Source organism: Ictalurus furcatus, chromosome 18 (assembly GCF_023375685.1).
Source record: "Ictalurus furcatus strain D&B chromosome 18, Billie_1.0, whole genome shotgun sequence".
Classification (NCBI taxonomy): Eukaryota; Metazoa; Chordata; class Actinopteri; order Siluriformes; family Ictaluridae; genus Ictalurus; species Ictalurus furcatus.
In genome coordinates this window covers 4,685,638-4,710,210 of record NC_071272.1, presented here as the reverse complement: position 1 = coordinate 4,710,210, position 24,573 = coordinate 4,685,638, and the positions used below count along the sequence as shown (strand labels likewise).

Here is a 24,573-nt window from a genome sequence, read left to right as displayed (position 1 = left end):
AACCTTTTTCACTCGGGCTGAAAGAGATTTATTCAAATGAAGCGCGCATAGCCCGACCTGTCTTTGTATGCTTAAGTGTTGTAAGTGAAAAAGCACATTTTGTTGAACGAAAGCTAAAATTCACGCTGTTTCATGCAGATGGCTCAGGTTTCTAATGCTCCAGTTACATCTTTTTATAAAACAGCCTTCAAAATACGAGTCCATGTTGTCAACAAAGGGCCTGCAGAAATCTCAAAGATTTAACAACACAATGCAATTAATACTGTGTTTCTCTCTCTCTCTCTTTTTTTTTTTTCATCTAACATACCTGCTTCCAAGCTGTCAAAGCCTTCTTAAAAAAAAAAAAAAAAAAAAAAATCCCAGTGTTTACAAGTCTCAAGTTAATTTAAGTAGTCATCTGGAAGGGATGACATTAACCGCAACATGTAGCTGAGCAACAGCCTAACTACGATGCTGGACTCGCTCAGGCTGCTTTGCATTATCCTGCGAAAATCAATAGCTGCTCATCAGATGTTTACGGACGTGAGTGTGAATGACTGGCGTGCTGCTGTTCTGTCAATCTCCTGCTTTCTAATGGAGACTGAAAGCAAAGCTTCCCTATCCTCCTCTCTGTCTGCCCCACAAGTCGCTGCTAATTTAAATACGCTGTCCTCTAAGGTCTGACTGTTCAAGGTCGGAGTATGAAATACTCCGGCAGGCCCCTCCTTTGCACATCTCCCTCAAATATTTAATTGGAAGCAGTAAACCCCCTGATTAAATAAAAATGCACTTTGAAAACGGTAATATGAGCTCCGTGAGTAATTTGAGCAAGAGAGGCAGAGAAACCAGGCAATGCAGAAGGTAAAAGAGAATTTTCAATTACTACTCTGAGACCATGCCAGGCCTTTCTTTTTTCCTTTCTTTTTTTTTTTTTTTTTTTTTTTTTTTAAATTCAATAGACCTTAAATATTCAGGGGCTGCTTCTGGAGACTAATGAGTCCTCATTGTGAGTGATATTATTCCAGTGGAATGGAACAGAAGTGAGGCTGAATATTAGAAGGAGAAAAAAAAATAAAAAATGGGAGATGCATTTCTAATGGAGTATATAAGACCGAGCCTGCCTTCCTCCCATCAATGAAGAGGAACCTTGAAATGGCATTCGGCTGTGTCCCAACTCCGCCTCCTGCTTCCAGATAGTGTGTGCCATCTGCAAGGCCTCCGGAGGAGCGTGGCTGTGTGGACTGTAAGTCCCGCTTAATCGATTGGCAGAGGAGGAAAAAAGGCCCGGCTCTAATGTGTTGCGTGTGAAGGATTTAGTGTGGGGTTGAGCTGTGGAATCAATGGAGCAGAAAATGCATCATTACAACATTGTCCCTCCATGCACTGCTCCAAGAAACCTAAGCAGGAAAGTCTACACACACACACACATGCACAAAGCCCTTACTTGATAATACGCACACTTTCAGAAGAGCTCACCTTCCACCTTTATTTGCTCGGAGGATGGTTCTATTTTCTTACTTACAAAATCTGCCTGTTAGCTCTCCTGATCTGTTTTGCTATCTTCCTTTGATAACATTTGCTATATCGTGAAAGCGATATACATCGAGTGACCAACATTTACAGATCTATGGCCTACTAAAAGTGGTACTGAGTAGAGAATAGAGAATTCCGTCGACCATTGAAACCATCCTTTTCTCCACAATGATGAAAAGCTAAAGGTAACAATTCAGAAACTTGGGTATCATTTCCCCAAGCTTCTACTTGTTTTGCATTAGAAATGTGCAACTTTTAGGTCATGAACTTGCATTTACACTAATTCCAATAGCACATGAAGGCAGCGGGCTTAGTAGTTAGCATGTTCGCCTCACACCGCCAGGGTTGGGGATTCGATTCCCACCGTGGCCCTGTGTGTGCGGAGTTTGCGTGTTCTCCATGTACTGCGAGGGTTTCCTCCGGGTACTCTGGTTTCCTCTCCCAGTCCAAAGACATGCATGGTAGGCTGACTGGCGTGTCCAAAGTGTCTGTAGTGTGTGAATGTGTATGTGATTGTGCCCTGCGATGGATTGGCACCCTGTCCAGGGTGTACCCCGCCTTGTCCCCAACGCTCCCTGGGATAGACTCCAGGTTCCCCACGGCCCTAAACGGTATAGAAAATAGATGGATGAACATGAAGGCAGCATAAGTTCTCTGATCCGTCTCTCACCCAGATAAACTCTTAGAAGAAAAAAAAAGTATTCCTCAAGGGTTCTTTGGGAAGTTAAGCATTTAGCTTCTTAAAGAAACATCTAGGGTGGCATGGGCGCACACGTTGTATGGTTTGGAATCCCATCAAGGGTATGTTGCAACCTTTTTGGATCCAACGTGACCCTCGGGACGAAAGAATGGTTCCTGAAGATAAATGAATGAATAATAAAGTTTGTCTCGAACAGGAGAACACTGCAGGGTTCTACATAGAAGCTTTCCCCACAGGGACAAACCAAATTTTGGTGTCACACAACCACACAAAGTTATTTCTGGTTCTTACACCGTACTATGAGGCATATACTGACATGATACTCTTTTTATACCCAATCATGTTACTGACATGTTGCCAATTAACCTCCAGCTGTTTCTTTTCAGTAACACTTACTTTTCCAGCCTTTCATTGCCCCCGTCCCAACTTTTCTGAGACGTATTGCGGCCATCAAATTCAAAATTACCTTATTTTTTTCTAAAATGGTACATTTCCTCAGTTTAAGCATTTGATATGTTATGTTCTATTGTGAATAACATATGGGCTTATCAGATTTGCAAATCATTGCGTTATGTTTTTATTTACATTTTACACAGCGTCCCAACTTTTTTGGAAACTGCAATACCAAGAAATCATGTTTGTTGATAAATGAGACCTTTCAGCTGTACTCGTATTTAACGCACGTGAATTGAAGAGGGCTTTGGCTGAATGTGTGTTGTGATGATGTCACACAGCGCGTTGTGATGATGTCACATGACACGTCTTGGCCCAAACCTGCAGAAAATCGGCGGTAATTTTTGAACCATCGCAAGCTCCTCCGAATATTGCGGAGTTTCGTCGATTTTGTGTTAATTTCAGTGATCGCAAAATCCTGGGGGGGGACTGTCACATTCATGCTCTCTCCAAAGCCACGCCCACTAAACTAGACCAGAATGTCTGATACTGGGAGCAAAACAGGAAGCTTTCTGAATTGACACGCAACATGACTGAAAGAAAAGTAGAGACACCTCCTTGTCCTGATTGGTTGGGTGTTGGTGGTACCCATATCCAGGTTAATATCCAGGTTTATACTATGGTCACATGACCTTAAAATGTACTAATAACGTTCCTAAAACCCTCTGAAACTTTGTTTCTCTGACAAATCATTTAAAATGTCATCTATATTTGATGTTTCGATGTTTTTTTTTTTTTAAATTGGCCAATTCTTGGTTTTGCTTTGGTCTGGACATACTTCACCTCAACCTCTACATGTAAAAGTAGTCCACTCCGAATAGACCTACAGTAGGAAGAGTACTTTGCCAAATATTACTAAAAAGTGTTCAGCCAGGTCCTTCAAATGAAAGATACATAATGTCACCTTCTGGACAGATTGGATAGTAGTTCAACAGGAGTGTACTCCAGGAGACACTGAATTAGCAGCCAGCCATGTAGGGTGTAATGCAAACTGCCCGTAAGTATTGAGGTTAAAGGAGTCTGCCAAGTGCTGAAATACAAGAACTGAAGGTTACAATAATAGATGCCAAGAAATGTCTTGAGTGCACCAAATATTCCCACAGCACTGTTGGAGAGAATAAAGAATGTGTGTGTGTGTGTGTGTGTGTGTGCTGTTTTCTGCAACTGAATTAAATGAAAATGGAAGCGATATGTCAATTATCGTCAAACTTGTAATTGCAATGCAACTGACCAACATTTGATTAACACGCCAAATTAATGGAAACGTTCAATAAATCACCATGTCCTCGCTCAGGGAGTGATGAAATATGTGAGTTGGTTGTAGTAAGGTTCTCGGAGGGCAGGACAAGAGGGAAACACCAGCGTGGTGGAGCTAATTGAGTCCGAGACAGGGTGACCTGCCCCTGCCGCGTCGTCCTTCCACTGCCGCAGACACAAACAGCTCCTTAATATTCCGCCGCTTTCCTCAACAGCCTCGCTGCTGTCCCCTCGCCGTCCTCCTGTCCTTATACTCGGTCGGACATGAAAAAGACGGGACGTTCGGAGCAAAGACGTGAATCGTTTAGCTTCTGCTCCTCGACCCATCGATTCCTCCGCCTTAATTGGCTTTATTAGGCAAGACGAAGGATGTGTTGAGTGTGTCCCCAACCTTTCTCCATCGCACTCGTCCTCAAGAGAAACCCCCGGCTAATTGTTTTCCCTCCATCTTTTGTGTCATAGTGGAATGGGGTCTTGGGGGATTATTAGCAAGCGAGGGTCCCTCAATAATTCATCCAAAAGCTATTTATACACAGTCCTCTAAACTCTCCCTGAGTGGGCTTATCTGTCTTACAGGAGAGTGAAACATGAGGGAGAAACAAGCATGAGAAGGGAAGAAAAAAAAAAAAGGACTGTAAAAGGGGCAAGAGTGAACAGAAGGAGAGAAAGTGTCTGAGACCAGGAAAGAGATTGAATAAGAGATGGAGTGAGCCTCTTTTCAGCTGAGACACAATGACCTGTTTCTCCTGTGTTTTTGAGTTTCAAGGTGATGCCAGCACTCTCTCTCTCTCTCTCTCTCTCTCTCTCTCTCTCTCTCTCTTCTCTTGTCTTCCATGCCAAACGAACAAAAGCGCCGTCCCGGGAATACGCTCACTCGCAAAACACTCATTAATGGCTTCTAATCTGTCAGCTTTTCCCCCCATTTAACGCAATTAAGACATTTGCTAAAGCTAACATGGACTGGCAATCAACTCCAAGGACACACGAAACAGACATAATAGGATTTGTAAACACACCCGACTCTTTATCAAACGTGCACTTGCAAACCTCTCCAATGAGTGTGCCGCTAATGCTAAAGAGATCAACACACGCCGGAAAGAATGTCAGCTGCTCTCTACTGGAGACACACACACACCCACACACACATTAATACAGGCGCACACACACCTTTAGGCTGCTGCATGCTGATACCCATATTTTGGGCGTAAATGGAAAGCACAGCTAAACTGCTACGGCTGATCCGTCTCTTGCTTGCAAAGTATTTCCACTATCTTCATAATTATTAATATTTATGCCTGTGGCAGACCAGCTGCTCTCTCTCTCTCTCTCTCTCGCTCTTCCTCTCTCCCTCTAAGTGAACCACAAATTTTCATTTAAACATCTCAATTTCAAACAGATCATCAAGCTGATTTGGAGTTTGGAGCATCAACAGCACTCAAACTTCAATCAGAAACCGATTTGCGCCACCGTTTGCGTCTGTGGTTGGCCAACAAACATCGGAGGGACTTTCGGCAATTCAAAGTTGGATGCAGGGACGGCTGATGTATACAGGCTAGCTTGGATTTCAAGGAAAAATGGCCTAAAGTGTTATCTTTTTTACTTTCTTGCACGCAAGAACAACACCACCGTTGGCCGTACGACAAAAACAAAAAACAAAACCCACAGAGAATAGTATGAAGTAGAGGATGGTGCTGAGTTCTTTCTAGCCCAGACTATAGATTTACAAATCGTACTATTAACAGTCATGCGAAGTGAGTACACTTGGTAAAACTTTGGAAGAACCTTTGGAGGAGACGTGCTGCTTAGTTTAGCACACTGTTTAGAGCGCTTGCTATTCAGAAGAGACATAAAAAAAAGACCTACGTGTACATGTAATAGTTTTATGCCTATGATGAGAACCCCATAGAATTTTTTTAGCCCTCCCATTCAAGCCATCACTGCTTAGACGTATTAGCCCAATCGTGTTTCGAAGTCACAGCAAGGGACATCATTAACACACCATTACACTAAAGTTTGGAAGGCCACAGTGAGCGGTAACACTTGCCACCTCTGGCCATCTCATGTTCGGGCCTCCGTGTTCTCCAGGGAGGACGGGGCACCACTGTTCATCATTAGGCTGCCTGCACTCCTCCACCCTCCTGTCTTGGCTGAACGGTCAGCGGGGTGGGGTAGGATTGGCTGAGGCTGCTGTTGGAGGTGCTGGTCTGAGACCCAGTGCTGTGATTAAAAACCTGTGCTAATAGGCTCTGGCATGCAAGGGACAGGCTGCTGGGGTTAGCCTGGGATCTCAGAGGCCATTAAATTGCAAATGAGTGATAACATGCTGGAGAAATTCCTTTTAGCTCATGCCCAGGCGCTTCAGACACAAGGATATCATATACATACACTTATTCCAGGTCCATGATCAGCTGATCCCAGTGACCACTGAACAGCTGCATTCCTCCTCTCTAGACAGTGCTATCCATCACGCTTCTATATTTTCAGTCTCTCTTTCTGTGTCAGAGCTTCCACCTGGAATGTCATGTTAAAGAACCTGTCATACTAAATTTGCAAGCAAAAGTATATATCGAAGTAGTGAAAAGGGTTAATATACCACACCAACGTGGATATAAATCATTCTGCATTCGAACTGTCATCTGGTTTGGCTTCTTAGCTAGCAAATTTTCTTTCTGTATATACAGTAGCTAACACTTGACATGCCCAGTCAACTAGATTTCTGTCCACGACTGTGAAGTTACACCTTTAACCAGTTGCGCAACTACTTTTGCTTTCTTTCTGTGTACAGCTGACTCCTGAACACCAGTCACACTCGCCGAATATACATCATCGACCAGCTGTGAAACTACTTTTGCTGCTTTGGCCGAACTGAAAAGAAATCAGTCATTAAAAATAAGCAGTGTGGACTGCACTATGGATTAGTGGTTAGGACTCCAGGGTTGGGGGTTCGAATCCCACCTCCACGGTGTGTGCACGGTGCTTCCATGTTCTCTCCGTGCTTCAGGGGCTTCCTCCGGGTACTCCGGTTTCCTCCCCCAGTCCAAAGGCATGTGTTGTAGGCTGACTGCCATTTCCAAATTGTCAGTAGTGTGTGAATGTGTGTGTAATTGTACCCTGCGAGGGGTTGGCACCCCATCCAGGGTGTTTCCCCCCACCTTGTGACCAGAGCTCCCTGGGACAGTCTCCAGGCTCCCCCATGACCCTGTGTAGGATCAGCAGTATAGAAAATGAATGGATGGAAATAGGCAGTGTGCTCCACACGCAGTCAATCAGGAAGTTGGATTAGATGGTATAACTGTCTATTACTTTTGTGTGTGTGTGTGTGTGTGTGTGTTTAATGATTTATTGTTGGTGAGTTAGCAACTTCAGGCAGGTTGGAAAGCAAGGTAGATTGCCAGCAGGCTCTTGTGTGTACGTGGTACTTGATTTATTGCGGTTATGAAGCCAGAGAAAGCCGAAATTCCTGATGTGCCAATATCGAGGACTGTTTTTTTATTTTTTTATTTTTATTTATTTTTTTTTTTTTTATCACCAATCTTGCAGTCCTGCCTTGGTGCCGGGTATTTCACATGTGTGAATATACAATATGCGTGATTTAAAAATACCTACCGTCTTAACTTAAACAAACCTGAAGTTAACTAATCACAGAATTTCAATAAATCACTCCCATCCCCACACGTCTCTCTTACAGCACCGTCCAATGTCTCATGACTCATTTTGCTCCTCCTCCTGCTGCACCGGAAGGTCATTCTGAATCCGAGGCCACAATGGTCACAGAATAGTGCTTAAATCTTTAAAAACATCATCTATAAATTACTGCAGAGGACAGCGGGGTCATTGCCGAGGGTGGAATCCAGCCAAAAGCCATCAATCTGCAGGGAGGATGACATCTGTCTCTGGGACTCCCCTGGTCTCTCTCGCTCTCATCTTTTCCCCTGACCCTAGTGCTTTTTTCTACCCGCATGCAGGCTCTATTTCCTTTCCTTTCCGCGTTTTTTATATCTTTCCCAGAAAAAAAGGAACATATAAAAAGAAAAGGCATTTTCTGCACTTTGTGCACCTTGGCTTTTAATACGACAATCTCTGGACACGGTTAAGTAGCCTTAAAATACTGACTTCATAACCAGCTCTTAATAATTTATCCCAATCTAGCTAGGTCTTCCAAAAGCTTTCCATCTTTGCTTTAAGTCAAATGTATGCATTTTTAATTCATGGCATTAGCACTCTGAGCAGAATATGGGCGGGATTAAAAAACGGACCTGACCTATCAGCTTTCTGTTTTTCATTTGGAGTCTCGTATCACCCACACGGTGTCCGCATGCTCAGGCCTGTTGCATTATAGTAGTAGTAGCCTGAGCCCTTCGGCATAAAAAAAAACTAACAAAAAAAAAACAACGTCCATTGCGCTCCATTGGTTGCTATCAGGCTCACGTTACCCCATTGGCGTTCAATGCAGTAAATATTCCGACATTAAAATCCTATTTACATCCTGCAGTAAGTGAGGAAAATCGCTAATGAGGATTTATTTGATGACAATGCTTCCATTAAAAATCTCATGCCCCTATGAATAACAAATGCACTGTTTCAGTAGACACCGAGCTAATTATAATCTCATAATGGTTTACTGTTTCGGAGTCTAGCGAGTCTGTGTGTACGCAAATGCCTCTTGCAGGCGATGAACTCCTCAACTGGCTTTTCTGGTGTATAGACATAAAAGACGTGATAAAACACACTTTCAGCCTTTCTTATATTATTATTATTATTATTATTATTATTATTATTATTATTATTATTATATCAGTCTGGGTTTTCCATAAACCAAACCTAGCTCTACACACATAAAAGAAATGTTTCAGCTTTTTGATAAAAGATGTATGAGAAAATTCAAACCTCATGGGAACCAGTATGGGCCTACAGCATCAATATTTTTATGTTCCTCTACCATAATGGAGATATTTGATGTCAACCGGGTACACACACACATTCTTTTCTCTCTCACTCTCGCTCCTCTAGGCGTCCGGCTTCACGTTTTTTTGCCACAAGCCGGTATCATCTCCATCTCTATTTCCTCTTCGTGTTCCACTCCGCTGATGAAGCACACCCTATCCACCCCAACCTGACACACACCTCTCCGGCTGCCTCGCCATGGTTGCATTGGAAATGACTAGCCTCTACCTGGAACCACTATATATCACACGCTGCATAATGAAACCTCAAGCTAGTGATGCACAATGCCACATTACCATATGCAGGCAACCCAGGAGACCCAGCGTTATGTGCGTGTTGCACTTATTCATCCGGAGCACAGAACACAGATGTACCCGTGCCGGTTATTGTGATACATCGCGTGCAACATGACCGATTTTCATATGCTGTTGCTAAGAAGATGCAATTTTCTGGGGTGGAATTAAACACGTTTGCATTGATGCTATTTTATGTAGGTGATCAAGTGTGTGATGAGGAAACTACATACTGTAGGGGAGAGCTGGCACAATCACAGCACATTTGGTTTTCTCGAAATGCAGTTCATTACATCCGAGTACAGGTACATCACAACACAGAAAGGACACTAATTCCCACGCTTGTAAGGATAAACTGACGCAACGCTTGTAAAGACTTTGTTTGTTTGTTTAATTATGGTTAATCCATTATAACTATGTTATAAGCATGGTTTGAAAACTACGGTAGCCGTGATTATTATGGCTAGTTTACCATATGTTTACCTCAAACCAAAAAATGTTACAATTAGGCTTGTCCGATATAACAATTTAATCATCTTTACGCAGTATTACATCGCCACGCTCTCCAGTGACGATTACGTTCTATTATATTATCAGACCTGCCAACCTTCTCTTTTTCTTCCCAAGAAAACAAGAGATGAGCAAATCTACGTATCAGTCCGGAACGATTCGCGCAGGCGTTTCGAACGCCTTACATTCTCTTATATTAATTGGCGCTCTTCGGAAGCCCCGCCCACTTCCCTCTATCTCATGCGTCCTTATTTTAAGTTAAATGGAGAATATTTTCAGTTCGTTAATATGGAATCAACTCTCTCGATGTATGTTCAACTTAGCTAACATTAGAGAAGTATATATTTAACATCAGTTAAATATATTTATTAGATCTGCTGAAAATGGTTCGAAATGGCAGAATGAAAGGTAAAACAAAGGACGCAAATTTTGACCTAAGAGGATTAAATAGGTCTTATATTGAAGTTTCAGAGCCAACACTTTAGAAATATTGTTAATGGTGATGATAATTTGGTAAATAGAGGTGCACGGTGGCTTAGTGGTTAGCACGTTCACCTCACGCCTCCAGGGTTGGGGGTTCGATTCTTACTGTGGTCCTGTGTGTGCGTAGTTTGCATGTTCTCCCCGTGCTGTGGGGGTTTCCTCTGGGTACTCTGGTTTCCTCCCCCAGTCCAAAGACATGCATGGTAGGCTGATTGGCATGTCCAAAGTGTCCGTAATGTGATTGTGTCCCCTGTGATGGATTGGCACCCTGTCCACCCACCCACCCTCTAGCTGAATTTTTGCAATTGCCACTGCCGGCAAGCACTTCCTGACCGCCTAGCTGATAATACTATTATGCTCTCCTGTACTTTCCTTAAACTTGAAATGGTGGAAATTGTCATTGTCCTGCCTTCTTTAGTCTATCATTTATTAGTATCACACAAGCAAGTCTCTCCCCATGCTTATATATAGTTAATACACTGCAAACCTAAATACATCAAATTGATCAAATTAAAAAGTAGAGCTTCTAACTATCGACAGTGCATGCGTTGTGTCACCGAGTATGACCGCGTACTCCCCATGACCTACGCGGCATTGATCCGTGCGAGAGCCGGCAGCACGAAATGCCACTCAGCACTGGTGTAAATCTAACATGTGCACTGGGGTGGCAAACATTGACTCCTTCCTCCACACGTACCCAATGCAATATCGTCTTCCTGTTTGTTTTCGCACCAAGTCGCACAGTGTGGAGTAGAGAAAGAACTGTGTCTGAGCGTGAGTTCCTTGCTTGAACGAAAGAACATTGCTATAGATCAGTGTATCCCACTGCTTCCAAGGCATCCCTGAACAGTAAAAACTAAACAAAGTGGATTATCTTTAACACAGCTTTAAAAGCCTCCCCTGCTACATCCTTTTCTCTCCACCAAAGTGTAATTAAAACGTCGTTCACCTTAAATCAGTTCTCGCATTGAAAACGATCTGGACCCTGCTTCCCTGACGTGATGTAACCCAACGATTATGATGAGACGGTTAAGCACATATACCTGCACGTTCTCTCTCACAGTTCAGGCTATTATGCTAACTCAGATGTACAGAGCGAGGGAGTGGAGATGTAATCCTTCGATTAAGGAGCAGTATTAAGTCCAGTGTCTTATAGTTTGATGTAACTGTTGAAATTTGTTTCAGGGTGTAAATAAACTTACTTACCCGAGATGGAACTCGTATCATATCGTTGATTTAAAGTCCAAGAACAAAGGACATTGGAGGAGACAGGATCTTAAATATAGACATTGCTTATCTCGAGAACCAAATATAAAGGACGGTTACTTAAAGTGAGCTGAAAGCATAGCACATGAATGTTCGGTTAGCGTATCGTTCAAACCCTGGGTACGTTTTCTATTTATCGTTTGAGTTCATCAAGTTGAAGGCAAAACAACATGGATGCACTGGATCAAGTGCTATTTTACAAGCTGTTTGAATAACGACACTGGGAGCCATAGTGTTAAATTCAATTGAATAATATTTGCAGTGACCAATGTTTTACATTTTTATTTGGTGCTTGTCTTTAAAGGTCATGGCCTAGACGCTACGGAAAGAAAAGTCATCTCCAGAAGAAAAACCTGGCAGCCTCAGAGACGTAACATTATGCGAAGATGAAGTGAATTATTATCCATTTATGGTTCCATTTTATTTCTTCCAAGTCGCAGCTGGTGTTACGTTCCGTGCTGGTGATGGGCATGATGTGTTCCATGTACCCAAAATAGACTGGCACTGATGTTTTTTTGGGTTGTTGTTTTTTTTTTTTTAACCACAAATAGATTACAGCAATTGTGGAAAGTAAACATTGTTTCTGCTCATAATACATCTGATACTACATCTGGTTGGTTATGCATACATTCTGTATCTGGCTAACTGGCTATCTGCCAAGGAAACCATGGCAACAAGCTGTAACACAAGATAGAAATGCCCATTACTGGAGCGATTTAGTGAAAGGTAAAGCGTATTATCCAGTATCGGAATGGAAAACAATACAGATATGGAGCTAAAATTACGTTATATGAGGGATAAATACTGTTAAAGTGTGGACCATCCACAGTTCCTTGGGAAAGAAAAATGTATATATAGTTAGTATATATTAGTTCAACAAAACAGACTTCATATAAAAACCATAATGAACTTCCATTTACTTTCACATGAGGACCGGTTCCCTTCTGAGTCTGGTTCCTGTCAAGGTTTCTTCCTCACCACCGTCCCCACCGTCTCGCTCATTAGGGATAAATTCACACGCTTAAAATCTCTATCCTGTCTTTATATGTTTCTGTAAAGCTGCTTTAAGACAATACCCATTGTTAAAAGTACCATACAAATAAAACTGAATTGAAATTGATTTGAACGCATTCATATTAGAATAAGTAACATGGTAACTCTTTAAAGGCCAAGGTACTCTGGAAAAAGAAAGCACAAACACAGGCGTGGGTGGACTAAATGTGCTAAGAGAACTAACCCACTGTATCTGAAAGATAAATAGACATCAATATTTATCATTATTTGTCATCCATATCAAAATATTTCCTAATAAGTTCATTTCAACTTATCGATGTATCAGATTCGATTAAATTATTAGGTTATCAGTCACAAAATGGATCATTCCTATCCTAAACATTCTGCCTGTACTGCAGAATAAACAAATTACTACAGAATACTGAGCATCCACAGCAGCTTCAGGGGCAGGATCGAACGCGTCTTGCCTAACTCTCTGCATTTCATATCAGTTCTACTCAATTACACCAACAACTCCATGCTGGCCAAATTGGGGAGTTGAAACAGGACCAAATCTAGATGATGCACCGAGTTCCCGGTGTATTTTATATACCGACAGCTCATCTTCTAATCTCACACAGCTCGCGTCATCGCCACTTAAATATTTTGCATGCAAATGCTCTGAAAACAAGCTATTTATTTCCCTGAATGTGCTTCTCCCGCAGCCGGAGAAGAACCAGGCTGGAATCAAAATGATGATACAGCGACTACATGGTCCGAGAAAGAGAAGAGAAGAGAAGAGAAGAGAAGAGAGGAGAAGAAATGACACACTCCTTCAGGCTCTTCGTTTTTACCGAGCACAGAATCCTAAAACTTTTAATAGCTGGACCCAGCTTAATCTGGCTTTGCTCTATCTCACTTTTTTTCTATTTGGAATAAATGAGCACACAACACGGTCGCTAAGTGAAACGTAAATCTTTCAGCATGAAGGGATTTCAAGAATTCGTACAGTGTGGATTTCTGTTTTTTTTTTCCCCCCCAAGTCTGAAAGTACTGAAAAGTAAATCTGACTTGGGCTGATGAGAATGCCAAATCGTAGATCATACAACAGACATTACTTCCTGTTCAATTATTTCCCCTCCACCTCTTTTCAAATTCACTTTAAGGTATTACTTCTACGCAGGCTGACCCACTTTTTTTTTTCTTTTTTTTTTGACAGAGAGAGAGAGCGACGGCAATTTCCTGAAAAGGGTTTAACGGATATCAAGAGGTGTTGGATTAAGTGTCGCACATGCTTAATCCAACACCTCTGCATGCAGTCTAAAAGGGGACAAAAATGAAAATTACTTCTTTCTTTTTTTTTTAATAGCACTTCCAGGTCAGTGCCCTGAAGGTAAGAAGGAATGGTTTTGTCCTGACCCAGTTCAGTTCCTACTCCTGGGCCGCAGTATTTAATAAGGGCCATGCGAAGGTCAGCACTGGCAGGCAGCTCAGCTCTAGTCTCTCTGCTTTTTCCCTCCCAGCTCTTCGCTCTTCCCATCTCTGCCATCATCTAGTCATCGCTCAGGGTGAGTAACTATCTCTCCACCTGATGGCCAACCCCTGTGGCAGTCCCCTCCAATAATAATGGACAATAGCTGTGCTGCCACCTTCCCTACAGTCTGGCTGAAAAATGGGCCGTCTCTACGTATTTACATATGTGTTCATGGGGTGCTGCTTATTTATCTCTCGGTACTACGTGTCAAGATGCAGGTGGGAAGGAGCGCCATGACCAGGCAAGACCTCCGCAGTGACACATGTTGCCGCCCTCGTAAACAAAACGCTCGGCATTGATCATGTGGCATCGTCGTCGAAGAGCAGCCTGGACAGAGAGAGTTAGAGAGAGAGAGAGAGAGAGAGAGAGAGAGAAAGACAGAGAGAGAGGGGAGGATTTGGGAAGGGCGATGAGGAGCGTATCCACAGATCCGAAACTGAAAAAAAGAGAAGCGCTGTGTGCGCAGATGATGCAAGAGCAGTGAAATCCTGTAGCCAGAATGCAAGCTGAATTAACACCATGCTGCAGGAGAAAAAAATCAACAACAAAAAAAAAAAATACGCCCAAGCCCTCTCTCCCTCCCTCTCCACCAAGGACAACCAAATGTCTCGGCAAAATAAATCCAGCCTCGAATGAACTTTATTACAGCGGGGAAATCGGAATTTGGTCTTGTAACGCAGAATACGTCGTTCCGTGTCTGTATTGCATTTTTCGATGAGTTACTTGTGTATTCTCTAAGCTGCATTCATAAGCTGAAAAAGACCAAAAGCGTATATGGCATGTGGGTCTACACTATACTGTTCAAAAACACAGATAGCAAAGCCTCGGGCTGGTTAAGCTGAGTCACAAGGGAGCCAGTCAGTCAGACTCTCTTTGAGCTGCCGTCCCAGCATGCACTGGGGAGAGACTGTTCTGGACTGAGCTGTGCACTAAAAGGGGTCCAGGCAGAATATGTTACGCCGGAGTCCTCCTCAGAGTGTTCTCTGCACCTGCCGGTGACCAGGACAAATGCACTCTATTAGCAGTGCTGAGTCACGCCGAGCTGCCAAATGAAATCGTTGGAGAATGGACACGTTGTCCTCTTAAACCCAAATCTGCTCCAGCACATAGGTGTATCTCTGTATTACTTCCCCCCCCGCCCCTTACCAAACTCTATCATGTTTTGCATTTCCTCCTGTGCTACGACGGCCTATTTGACCTCATCTGTTCCTACTGCATCCATCCATCCATCCATCCATCCATTCATCCATCCATCCATCTCATCCTCCACTGCTAAACCATCCAGCGCTTATTTTTTTTAACCTCTCTCAATCCGTCCCTTAAATACATTTCACTTTCTTCTCTTCATGAATCTAAGCTGCTTTATGTGCCCGGTTTTCTCCACCCTTCTATTTCTAATAAATCCAGGCTTTCCTCTACATCACTCTTCCTCTCTGACATTCAAGCCCCTTTCCCTTAATAGCTAGATAACTGTTGTACAGTGGAGATATCACAGCTAGTTTTGTTGGGGGGGAACAAACAACAAAAAAACAACAACCTTCGAATCCCTGCCTAGCCGTCAAGCTGGTGTGCAAAAATAGATCGCATGTACGTGCATAACAACGATCAGAAATAGAGTTTGTGAATTTAGCTGTGCAGTGTGAAATGGAAAGCTTCTCCTCTTACATGTTTTATTATGGCATCCAACATAGTCCCTCACCACCCACGCGCTACGTCGCAGCTTCAAATGCTCTACTTTTGCAAGGGCAGCTCGTTGCTTACGGCACACAACCATTTGCTCGACTGTTCTGCAGCCTATTTAAAAACGCAACTTGCACTGCCTTCATATTAATTAAACATCCCATCAGCAACTGCAGTTGTTTTGGGCAAGAAGGTGACTTCGCCTGGTCCTGTCAACAAACGGATCCAAAGCAATCATCTCCTGCAAGGAGCAGCCATTTATGAAAGGCTAATATTTGCCAGAAATGTGTATTTATCTCGAGGTTGTGCCATTTACATTACCCGGCTGCTGTTTACAGGTCTAGAGGGATCGCGAGCTCACTCGCAGACTCTCAGAACGCAATTCTGAACTTCGAAATGTTAAGACGGGTGACGGAGTGAATAAAGACTGAAGGAATGGATGCCTTCGAGCGCATGAATGGGTGAAGGATGAGGAGAGGAGGATGAAAGAAAGGCAGAGAGACGCAAAACATCGGAGGAGGGAATGTGGTAGGAAGAAGAGAGGAGCGTGGCGGTGGAGGAGTCGTGATTTCTCAAGAATGCACGATGAAGTGGAAGTGTGGGAATCGCAAATATGAGGACCGGGGATGAAGCTGAAGACGAATCCATTATTAAACAGATACGAATATGAAAGGTTACACTGTAACTCGGTGGTCCGTCTGTTTCGTATCTTTCGTAGCACGCAGCATCTTGTTGAGATTACTGTGGGCGAGCGGACAGATACGAAGCTCATGGGTCAGATTTGAACGAAGCATTGACAGCTTTCACTCACACTTAGTAACTGCCTGGTCAAGGGTTAGGGTGGTTCAAATTAGGCTACTAGTTTGTTTATATCATTTGGTAAAGTCAATTCATTAAAAGGTGCCATGGACAAGTACAATCAAAAACGGATGACTACGCAGGCAGGGTTAAATAACAAAACAAAACAAAAGCACTTCTGGTTTAGGCCACACCCACTTCAGGTTTTAAGTCGAATACAGATAGTGCTGTTGTTTTACACCACTAGTTGGGACCAGTGTGGATACAGAAACCTGACAGGTTGTAGGAAGCAGCCAGGGCTCCACTAATAAAATCAGGAATTTGCCCAGGACATGTGGGAAGGCCATACAGCCGAGAATCAGTCTGCGAAGGCACTCATGATTAACCATCAGACTGGGAGTCACTACTACATTTGCACTATTAATAAAAGATAAGCTCCCCCTCTCACTTTACCACCATCCCCACTCGCTCTGCTACTTACATTTAATACTATCATTACCCAGCATATGGGTAACATCTATCTGTTTAGCGTGGAGGAGGATCTGCATCCTTCACTGCAGGATGAGCGGCTAGATTTATATCTTCTCGCGGATGGATGCCTCTGTTACATTTGCATATAAACCCCAAGCAATATGGTAATATTTTAAAGTCCAAGGCCACGCCAACATAACGCAAACAGGAGGCAAAAACACCTCAAACAGCTGACTGGGCTGCCGAATCAACAAATCAAACCCGGAATATGCAACATCTACGGCGGCTTTAGGGCATGATCGAAGCCTTGCCTAATTCACTGAATATCATAATGGTTGGCAACGTTCTACTCAATTACTCCAGCAACTCTAGGCTGTTCAGAAAGGTATTTGAAACATGACCAAGTGTAAAATGATGGACAGGGAATTACGTATGCACATAGACGCCTCGCTTTCCGATTTCCCACTGTAAATACGGCATTAAAAAAAGAGGAGCGTGGGTGATAAGCCAGAGATCTGTGACAAATAAATGAAGCTGCCTGTAGGAAGCACACATGAAATCGACCAGTGTGTGATGCAACTTGTGTCACTGGCAATGCAAAGAGAGTATAAAAAAGTATGAATGCTGCTAGCACTAAGAGCGTTGCTAATGAACAAGCGTTGCCCAAGACTTCACAAAGGCCACATATCCCTAGAAGGAGTCACTTTATAGGATCGGCCCATGTGGACACCCGTAGTTCAAGGCCAACATGATTAACCGCCGGACTGGGAGTCACTACTACAGCTGCCGTATTAATAAAAGATAAGCTCTCCCCTCCGCCTCCGTCACCATCTCCACTCCCTCCGCTCATAACCATTTGTTCGGCTGCTTCATATATTTAACACTATCATTACCCGGCACTCTTTGTTTAGCATAGGACAGGTTGTTGTTCCTGCTCTCCTGGGGATGGATGGCTCTATTAGATACGAATACGACCCCCAAGTCAGGCAATGTCTTCCATGGGTGAAGCAGATCAATTAGACAGAACTGGGAAATAATGGCACCCTGGGGACGAGGTTAGCGGGAGGTCCCCTGGCACACGCAAGACGGAGCGTTTTCGGGAATTCATCTTCCTGATCGCGCCGCGGGTTTCCTGCGCCGGCGATAATTAAGACTCTGCACAAAGAAGCCGGTGGTGTCAGAGAGTGCAGAAGCAGGGAGGTGCGATCCTGTAGAGTACGAGAGATCAACTGGTGCACCAGAGGGAACAAAGAATGCACGATGTAAAATAATCATGAAAACTCAGGAATGGAGAAATACTACTGGAAGAGTGACTTGATTCGTTTTTAGTTAAGGTCCATTAGTAAATGTGCCATAAAAAATCATGACGTCCCACTGGCTCTAAACAATATCCTAAATTCTAGAGAGCTCTTTAAAGATTTGTCAGACATCCAAGAATTCTTTTCTTGACGTGGAACCCTTTCTGATAGGGAAACACTCAGTTGTACCTTCAAGGGTTCTCCAACAGGGACAATAACAACAACAACAAAAAAAACCCAATTAAGGGTTCTCAATTTTTCTAGGCGTGCACCTGAAATGTTCAGTAATTGTGCTATTAAAAAGCATATATCTGTTTCAATCTAACGTACACCCTACTTCAGGGGTTATCCATGCATGATTAAGATTTCCTTCAAATGGAACCCTTACTCATAGAGAACCACTCGGTTGTAGGTTTAAGGTTTATTCTCCCTCCACTTGGGACAACCGAAAACCTTTATTCCGAAGTGGAACCTTCGTTTTATGAGTAGTCATAATGCTGAATGATTAAACAATAAAAGTCTCTTGTGCTGTCAGTGAAAATGTCAAACACTGAATCCGTCTCAGTCGTGCTAAATACGGTGCCGACCTTTTGTCGTGATGTGTGGACGTACGCGCACACACGCGCACGCACGCGCACACACACACACACACACACACGCTCGTGCAGCCGGGACCGGCCACAATATTCAGCATCCTTTTGCATTTGCATCCGTGCAACAGTGAAGATCCAAGCACATAACTCTTACCTTCAAACTGTAATAAATAAATAAATAAATAAATAAATGAAACGTATGCTGTAATAATGCGCATAGGCAATAAATAAATAAATAAATAATTGATAAAAAAAAAATAAACTTTGATTTTTTTTTTTTAATTTTTAAATCACACACAAAAACTTGCCAGGTTGTAATAACAGCCTCTGTGTGGTGATAGAAATCTCACCGGGTTAATAATCCATCATAATAATACCCTCTCCTTCCACGGAGACCGTGACGAGCGCGCGCTACAAGCCACAAGCCCGAGCCCCCTACCTTTGTGCATGCCCGTGAATCGGTCCTTCAGCACGGTGAGCTCGTAGATCTTGCCGAACTCCTCGAAGAGCGGCCGCAGGTCCTTCTCATCCAGGTTGCGCGGGATCTGGCCGACGAACAGCTTGATGGCGTCATGGTCCTTCATGGGAATGGTGGCGCAGCCCGGCGCGCCGTGACCGTGGCTTATTCCGTTCACGAGCCCGTTCGCGCCGGCCGCTACGTGCGCCCCGCCGTCCGCCTGTCCGTTCGCTAAAGTTGTCATCGTCGACCCGTTGATCAACAGCGGCGGCAAGTCTGCGGCTGGTCCTCCGAAGTGCGTGAGACAGTCTCGGGATGGCACGCGCAGCTCCCGATCTACAGTTGCGGTCGCGGGCAAATATTTACACGCGCGTATAAACATGTAACGTGGAATGAGTTGGATATGAAAAGCTCGTTCCCGGCGCGAAGGCGCGTCCCCTGTATATGTTACCCTCTTCAGTCGTTCATTTCATAAAAAATAAATAAATAAATTTTAAAAAAAAACGCAGAAAGAAAGAGAGAAAGAGAGAAAGAGAGAGAGAGAGAGAGAAAGAGAGCGCGCTTTCGCTTTGTATTTACACCTCCGTTCCCCCTCGCCTCTGCTTCTAGCTACTCTTTTATTATTTAATTATATATATATATATTTTTTTTTCTTCGGGAAGTCGCTACGGGTGTCCTCTCGGTTTAAACGTACAGGGTTGCACCAAATCCAGAGGAGGAGTAGGGGAGAACGCATGAGAGTGGATTAGAAACTCGGAGTACATCCGAATTCGCGAACTACTATACTAAATATTGTGTTCGAAAGTCTTCAGAACATACCATTTCACATCATTTCTTATATAGTATAGGGTTTTATACGTAACGTACTCTGTTACAATCTCGCACGGCACCCCCGTGGTTAACATGGTACATTCCGCCAGGGGAGAGGTACTATAAATGAAGTAAAATAACACCGTTTGTAGAGTTCTTTGTATGGTGTCCCGTGAATGACGGGCTATTAGCTGCCCACACTGTCCAAAGAAACCGGCTTGCTGTTCAGCAGGACGAAATCTATTTCTATTAGGCTCTTTCTGTGTTAAAATAGGAGGGGATAAACAACAAACAAACAAACAAACAAAAGATTAGCGTCGCAGTTACTACCTCTAAACGTGGGTTAGGTTCAAGTTGGCGTTTACACGTTGCTTGTTTGTGTCAGGAAAATGTTTTAGTCAGAAACAGAGTCGCGTGAACGCCGTGATCAGGCACGCGGACAGCGTCTGGTGCTGAAAAAATGGCGGGAACGGAGAACTAAAGAGCCGTGCGCGCGCACAAGAGAAACTCTTGTAGTTGTTGTTAAAGGCGACAAATTAAAAACATATTTCTGATTTGTACAGAGAATAAAGATGTCTTCTTTTTTGGGGGGGCGGGGGGTCGGTATATCTGCGTATATCTGATACTCGTGTTGTTTTTGTTTTTTTTTGGAAGAAGAAGAAGAAGAAGAAGACGAAGCAGGAGAAGACCGTGAGCTCCTCCGCACGCTCGAGAACAGCTCGCGCACAAGCAGCGCCGTTTGAAAGGGCAGTCGTTTCTCGCGTGCGCCTCTGTGTAGTCACGTTAGTATACGTTGTACCGACGTGTCGAACAAAAGTGGGGTCTAGTTCGATCTTTTGTCGAAAATGATCCAAACATGGCTTCATTTTGTAAAATGGAAGCTAAATGTAAAGTGAATCTGGCAACCTGGAGATCTCGGAGAGAAAAGCCTCGCGCGTGGCTTTAGGAAGGGCTTAAGATACTAAGAAATCATGTTTCCTTATAAATAAATAAATAAATAAATAAATAAATAACCCGAAACAGACATTATTTTAACTGGTTTAAACGCGTATTTATTAAGAATAGTAGCCTATAGTAACCATTTGTCAGTTTTTCTGGCCTCTCAAACCCTGTCCGGGGGGCGTGTCCACGACTAGGTCAAAAAGAACGAAAGGGGCGTGGCCACATGGTGGCATAGTGGGGCGTCTGCCACGCTAGAAATGCCTCTAGCCACTCCAAATCTGATCTCTAATCACATCTCTGAGAGGTCTATTACTTCTAGAATCAGTCCGTACAGGATTTCGTGGAGTTTCTTTTTTTGTGATTGTTGCAGCCGTAAACGCTGGATTTTGCTGCGGCTTTTTAAAAATTTTAGATGCAGTTTGCAGAGATTTTTGTGTTTATTTGCTGCTTGCATTGGCTAAATTTCAATTGCACAAAATAGCTTCGCACGACCATTCACAATGTTGTTTGTTGGTAAATGAGACTGTTTAGCTGTCCCCATGTTCAACACACCTGCATCGAAGAGGGCTTTGGCTGAACACGTGTTGAGATGGTGTTGAGATCTTGGACAAAACTGCGAAAAATCGGTGGCAGTTTTGAAAAATTACAAGCTCCTGCACATATTACAGAGTTTCCTTGATTTTGCGTTTGTTTCTGCGATCGCAACATCGCAGAATCCTGGAGGGACTGAATAATCCATGCAGACTCAATGAGTCATAGCTATCGCATGTAGATGTAAATCATATTAGCTTTGTAGGTACTTTCCCCAAATCCCCTGAGCATGTAGAACTATAGAGTGGCTATGAAGCCAAACCAGTAATGTCATTCATTTAGCACCAAAAAAACCCCCCAAAAAACAAAACAAACAAACAAAAAACTAATTAGATGTTCTGCAAATGCAACACTGTCCCAATCATGTAAATTTCTTATTATTTATTTATTTATTTATTTTTGTTTGATAGAAAATTTCCTACAAAGCCATACATTTCAAGCATACAACTTAGAAGTTAAGAGTTAAGGATCTTGATCTCAAATGGCCCAAAAGTGCCTCTCTGGCAACCCTGGGATCTAAGCTCATAACATTTTAGTCACTAAGGGCTGCTTTCCATTTTGAGTTAAGTGTGTGTAGTTATCAAGAGACAATCAGAAACAATACTTATCTTGAGGAGCGTGTTTACACGGCATGGAAATTAGCTACGCAGTGAGCTGTGAATATGGTACATGACAGCATGGTCAGTTTATTCATTAAGGCTAGTTTTCTTTAGAGATTAGCGCAAATTAACCTAAACTTGGACACGGTGAATGAATTCCAAACCTCAAAATCACATAATGAAAGCATGAAAGTGCGAAGCTTGTTTGTGAATACTTTAAATTTCAGGATCTTAAATTTTTTTCCAGGTAGCCTAATTTTTTATCTCATTTTTTCCCCCCTAGCTAAGCTGCACACTTTCGAATACAATATAAGGCTACTTCTAGGATGTGCTGCATCAAGTGCTATTTTATAAACAGAGACATTTTCAGTGATTGTGTGTTTTAATGGGATTTTTAGGACTAGGATCATTTCCGAATCCCTTTTAATAACATCAATCTTTAGTATATTCACAATTTATATTGTCACATTAGTCTACCCTGTATTTTCTAAACAGTCTTTTGTGCTTAGGAGACATCGTAATGCAATTGCCAACAATGGAAAAACACGCAATTTATTTAGTTATTCCTAATATGTAATCCCCTGTTTGTTTTTCAGGAAAGTGTGACTTAAACAAGAAAGAAAAAACTCCAGTCCAGAGAGAGCTACATGCAGATATTTTTAATAATCTGAGTTAAGCCGTGGAATTTAACATTACGGCTCTCTTAACTGATATAATTGAATACGTTAGTTAACATGGACAAACCATGACACCCCCCCACCACCACCACACACACACACACACACACACACACACACACACACACCATGAAAACAACAACAATGAAATCAACAACCAATATACTTTCATCCCAAAATTAGAGAAATGTAGCAGATTTGGCCTGGCTTTTAATTGGCTTTTAATGGTTTCTCCATTGTCATACAGTCTCAAAGGAGGTACTTCAAAGGGAGAGCCAAACTGAATATGATGCAACAACTAGATGCGCAAAAACTCGCCGTTCACACACACACACACACACACACATCAGTTGCAGGTTCGGCAGTTGAAGCTCATACATGTGCAAACCTGCCTGCAAGCTGCATTTCTCTACAACACACTTATGAGCATGGTGTGTGTTCTTCTTCCTGACAATGACACACTGCTGTCGAGCTCAGTGCACCTGCTCATAATGATGTAGAATTGCAGACTGCACAGGCGACGGTAGAGTCCCCTGCCGAGCACATGTGCGTATGAGAACAAGGAGGCGTACGCATGCAGTAATGGCTACGAATGCTAGAGATCCTCGGGCGAGCTCAGAAATTTCAAGCGAAGTTAAGATACAAGTCTCGTCTGAACAATAAATGCTCCAGACAGCATCTTATGAGGGAACAAACAACCTGCATTATAGCATGCAGAATAAAATTAGTGCAATCAAGTCAGCAACTGGGTGCGCACTTTCAATATGCAAATGAAGAGCAATTTCACGGATGTTTGAGGAGATTGTTCCTTTAGTTTTCGGAGATGTATTCACTCACGTTTTGAACTTTGAGAATGGATTCATTTACAGGAAGTCCTGAATAGCAGCACCAATCTGGTGTTAGATTGGAATGAACTGCTGACAGTAGGACCCTCATTTTACGTTTCATTTACTTTCACCGAAGATTACTTGGACAGATATGATGACCCAGTGGAACAGAACGTAGTGTGCTTGTGTTGGCTTCCGCGGCACAGTTTCAAAGGTTTGGTCACAGTCCAAGTTAGTATTAAATGTCCAATAATTTATTGCTGTCACAGCCTTTGCGTTCATTATCTTCACACACATACCCTATTCATACTTCCTGCAGCCCTAAGTGTCTTAATCGATGTGAGACAAGTAAGGGCCATAACCTGCTTATTTTCCAAAACGTAGCTGATAGAAAATGCAGCATGTTGGACATCTGCTTAATATAAGCATTCAATTTATTTTGACCTTTGCAATATTGATAGTGTAATCTGGTATAATGTGAAAAATGCTGTCTGACTCAATGTTTAATTGAGTGCTATGATCACCATGATCTATGCAGACACTTGGGATGAAGGTTTTTTTTTTCTTTCTTTTTTTTTTTTTTTACATTTTCAACCAACTTGGAAGCAATGGGCCCCATTTATCAATCAAATTCGTGTATAAACGTTTTCCTTAGCTAGAATGAACGAAAAATTCCAGCCAGATTTGAACAAATTCGTTAGCTGTGATTTTCTTCATATGCCAGTCACGTAAATTTCCAAGCGCGTGCAAGTGACGCCTGCAAAACTCCTTAAAAGGCAACTCTCACAGAGAGCTGAAAACAACAAAATGACAATTAATGTTGAAAGACCGCCTCCTAAGCGCAGCATGTGATAAATCGTCCTTTAAGCTTGGGCACTGCAGCGC

At 42.8% G+C, this 24,573-nt stretch overlaps 1 protein-coding gene across 3 annotated transcripts in view; it reads right to left on the bottom strand.

The window, feature by feature from the left end:
* celf4 (CUGBP, Elav-like family member 4) overlaps positions 1 to 19,822 on the bottom strand; it is a 94,541-nt gene extending 74,719 nt beyond the window's left edge. For all 3 annotated transcript variants that reach the window (XM_053648923.1, XM_053648925.1, XM_053648924.1), the window contains exon 1: positions 19,225 to 19,822. In XM_053648923.1, coding sequence (XP_053504898.1) covers positions 19,225 to 19,624 — 400 coding nt within the window. In that variant the 5' untranslated portion in view covers positions 19,625 to 19,822. The remainder of the gene's footprint in view (positions 1 to 19,224) is intronic.
* Between the last annotated feature and the right edge of the window lie 4,751 nt (positions 19,823 to 24,573).